Genomic DNA, 4,236 nt, shown 5'->3' on the forward strand with positions numbered 1-4,236 from the left:
TACCTGTCTGTGGTTCGCCAGGAACATGCTCTTCAGCAGGGTGATTCCACTATTGATGAGTTCTATACTCAGAGTGCTGCTATCTGCAAGTAAACATATGTTCTTATCAATCTAAGTTGGAACTGAAAAATTGTAAATGCTCAATTCTGCTGCAAGCTTTCTGCAAGACAGTTATATGCTCTAATCACCCAGAGATGCTATTGCAGAATTCTACTGACAATATATGTTCTGTTCAATGCAGTATGCAAGGCAACACATGTTCTTATCGCTCAAAGCTGCAATTGAAAAATTCTAAATGTTCAGTTCTGCCTCAAACAGTGTGCAAGACAATGATAAGCTCTAATCACTCAGATATGCTATCGGAGAATTCTGAACACTTTGGGTAGATCGGTGTGTTATGGTTAAACCCTTTTAAATTGTTATTTTCTTCAACAGTTTCAAGTTAGACTTTATAGATGCCCCATGAAACTATTTTGAAAACGCCATGGTATGTGCATTTCCGTAGGCAAAATAATTATCCATGACTGCACTTACGTTGAAATTTGTTAAATTCACTTCTTGGGTCATCTTTCTACCCGCCCGTGGGTTTTCCTGAGCCACACGGATAAATTCTTTCAGGCCCGAAGTGAACTCGGGTAGACGTCGGTCAACGTACATCCATTGCCGCCGGTTCATCTACATCAAATAATTAATTAAGTTTATCAAAAAACTATTACAAAACATCATAATATTTATAAATAGTGGAAATTAGCACCGTACAAATGAAAGGGTAAAGTTGTTGCTTAACCTTGATCGAGGAGGAAAGAAAGAGGAGAAAGCTTAAGTGTCGCTCCGGCACCTCATATCATTTTGTTTTGCGTAAAATCAAGCGGCATCATTCTCTCAGACATTTCATCGAGCACCTTATGTGTATGCCAAAGAGAAGCAAGGTAGCACTCAACACACACACCTTTCCCCTAGAAAAAATGAAGTGAGATGGCTGATTGGGGCTGAGCTAAATATATAGAGCAAAAGGGACCTTTTGCACCGGTTCGTATTACGAACCGGTGCAAAAGATAGCTCATTTGCACCGGTTCGTAATACGAACCGGTGCAAAAGATCCCTGGTACGTCCAAAGGGCACGAACCGGTGCTAATGACCCCCTTTAGCACCGGTTCGTGCCAAATTCGGTGCAAAAGCTCTTTGGAGCAAAAAACCAAAACCCTTGTTTCTACTAGTGCAATATCTTTGTTTATCCATCATTAGAAATTGTCGTGATTTGCAATATCAAATTCTTAATGCATGTTTCTCGCACTGCCATGATAGGATGGTTGAATAATTTGGAGATAATGGAGTTTGTTGGGCAGTTCTTAGAGACCATTGAGTTATTGGGCACTGCGGAGTTTGGGTCTTCGGTGACTCCACAATGTTTCTCTCTGTTTATTAAGTGCTTCCTGATGAGTTTTTTTTTCACGCAATAGGCAAGGCAAGATATGGTCTCATCATTCAGCTGCATTTGAAGAATTCTAAACGCATAAATCTATTGCATGCAGTGTGCAAAACAATGATATGCTCTCATCACCCAGATTTTGTCTTGCAAAGATTGAACTATTTTCGATGAAGATTCTTTCGACAAGAAGATAGTGAGAAAAAGAAATATCGACTTGCTAAATGGAATATTGTTTGTCGTCCAAAGAATCAAGGAGGGCTTGGTATTCATGACCTTGAGATAAAAAACCGAGCACTCCTTGGGAAATAGTTATTCAAGCTTCTGATTGAAGATGGGATTTGGCAGACCATCATAAAGAGAGAAAGTAATTAGGATAAAAATTATTTGGTCCTCTGGCAATGTAGAAATAGCAAGATTTTTAATGATAAAAATCATTCTCTTTTACATGTTATCTACCGGTGCGCTTTGCTCCATTCATGGTCGTGTCTTCAGCGTTTGGAGAATCGCCATCTATTTATGGAGGTGTTTACACGGTTGGAAGACATAATAAGGAAATTTTTCCCAAGCATGATTGGACCTCCACCACTCTAGGGGTTCATACGATTGTGATTTGATCACGTGTATTGCGCCTTTTTAATTTTACCTTTTGTGTCGTTGGTCGTTAGGTGTTTTTGCGGCTGTGTGCATCTTGAGACCGGTGTAATGCTTATACCTTTTAAATAATAAAACGCTATTTATCAAAAACATTTTATATGTTGAACCGAAAAGATAATAAATATATGCAGTAGCAAGTCTACTGTTTCCTCTCAAAACAAAATGTCTATATCATCGTGGCCCAGGAATAACCCAACAATGAACCTTGATTTTTGTGTTGTTGGTTTGGTTTAAGTGAACAATAGAGATGGGCCACATCTACAAACATGCACGTCGACCATGGCCCGGCCTGTGTTGTTCCGGCAGCAATGTAAAAAATTGACGCGAGGGACTGACGGACTGATGCGAGGTCGCGTCAATGTGAATGAACGATGCTCGTCGCTGGTACTAGGATAGGAGCTGAGGGATCTCCATGGCAGATGATATCTCTATCGGAGGAACGCGCGGTAGCAGCTCACAGATCGGACAAGGTGAGCAGCTCCTCGAGGTAGTCCGCTCCAAGGTCCTCCAGCTCCAGCACGGACGTCGCCGACGCAGCAGCTGCCGCCGCCGCCGTGCCCGCCCTCTTGTTCTTGCTGGGGTTTCTCTTCCGGATGCAGTGCTTCCGCTTGAGTGCGAGGGCAGGCGAGTCCCCCGGGGCGGCGGCGGCGCAGCCAATGCCCAGCGCGGCGAGCGACTCCTGCACGCGCTCGACGGGGAAGTTGAGCACGGCGGCCGGGCCGCGCACGGCGAAGGCGGCCTGATCGTAGGCGAGCGCGGCGGCCTCGGGCGAGTTGAAGGTGCCGAGCCAGACGCGTTTGCCGTTGCGGGTGGAGTCCCGGATCTCCGCGGCGTACTTTCCCCACGGCCGCTTCCGCACCCCGATCAGCGGGATCGGCGAGTCCGGCATGCGCGCGCTGCTCGCGCCGCCCCCGTGGCTTTCTTGAAATGAAGACGACACGGCAGGCGTCGTCGTGATCTCGCTGCCGCCTCGCTTGCCGTAGACGAACTCCTGCTCCTCCCAGGCACTTGCGGAGGAGGCTGAGCTGCTGCTGGTGGTCGGGGTGGAGATGGCTTCCATGAGGAACGACGACAGCTCGTCGTCGCCATTCTCCATATCAGTAAAGCCATGCTGATTGTGGGTGTAGTGTGCACTGGAGGAGAAAGACACAGAATAGCCGTGGTGGTAGTAGTGATCATTTGGCGGCTCCATACGTACGTATTGTATGAGGTAGCTGCCGGCTTGGATACAAAAGATAAGATCAGCACCTACGTGTACAATCTTTATATAGCTCGCGAGGGAAGGTGAGAGCCCGCGCGGAGAAGCTTAAGCTAGAGAAAGAGGACAGACAAGCCTTGACTTAACGACAGAACTAAAACAAAAGAAATCATGATCAACTTCTCTCCATCAGGAGCTTGCCTGTTGGACCGATCAACGAATAGGATACACAGGTGGGTATGACGTAGGGCGGCTGGATACGACAAGACGTCCGGGCGTCACCAGTTCATCACGACCTCTCGATCCGTCCCCATCGGATGGTCAATAGAGCTTTAAATTTCTTAGTACAACGTAGTATGAGTGTGTAGTGCAACCTAGCCATGATGGTCAATAATATCATCAAAACTCCCTCTCCATCACTATGCATATTGGTTTTCGTGTCAAATTATGTAAAGTTTTGAGTATGTAGAAAAAATAGTAATATCTACAATAGCAAATGCTTCCTCTCTGTAACCTAATATAAGATATTTTTAGCTTGCCAAAACGTCTTACAATAGAAAAATGGAGCGGTACATACAATAGCAAAGTATTTCACAGCTCTAATAATACTGACTCGATATGATGGTACTCCCTCCGACCCGAAAAACTGGGCGGGCGGGCATTTTAATTCAATTTTACAGAAAACCACTTAGAATTTTAAAAACTTTTGCAATCAGGTCCTCCCATCGTGTTCCTTGCGTCCGCCCATCTCCGGCGGCTCGTCCTCCCGGCGACCGCGCGCGCTGCTGCTCCCCGGCGAGAGGGAGTCCGCGCCGCTGCTGGTCGTGGCTCCGCCCTTTCCCGCGGCCGGACGCTTCCCCTTTCCCTGCCCAGGACGCTTCCCCTTTCCCTGCGCGAAGAGATCCCAGCGGACGGAAGGCTGGAGCAAGGCCTTGAGCAGCTCGCCGGTGGAGGG

The 4,236-nt window shown here is 46.7% G+C and overlaps 1 protein-coding gene across 1 annotated transcript; it reads right to left on the reverse strand.

Annotated features, from left to right (window-relative positions):
- Positions 1-2,537: 2,537 nt before the first annotated feature.
- Positions 2,538-3,275, reverse strand: LOC124650958 (ethylene-responsive transcription factor 1B-like). The gene has a single exon (XM_047190184.1). The coding sequence runs from the start codon at positions 3,273-3,275 to the stop codon at positions 2,538-2,540; it is 738 nt and encodes a 245-aa protein (XP_047046140.1).
- Positions 3,276-4,236: the final 961 nt, after the last annotated feature.

Source organism: Lolium rigidum, chromosome 1 (genome assembly GCF_022539505.1).
Source record: "Lolium rigidum isolate FL_2022 chromosome 1, APGP_CSIRO_Lrig_0.1, whole genome shotgun sequence".
Lineage (NCBI taxonomy): Eukaryota > Viridiplantae > Streptophyta > Magnoliopsida > Poales > Poaceae > Lolium > Lolium rigidum.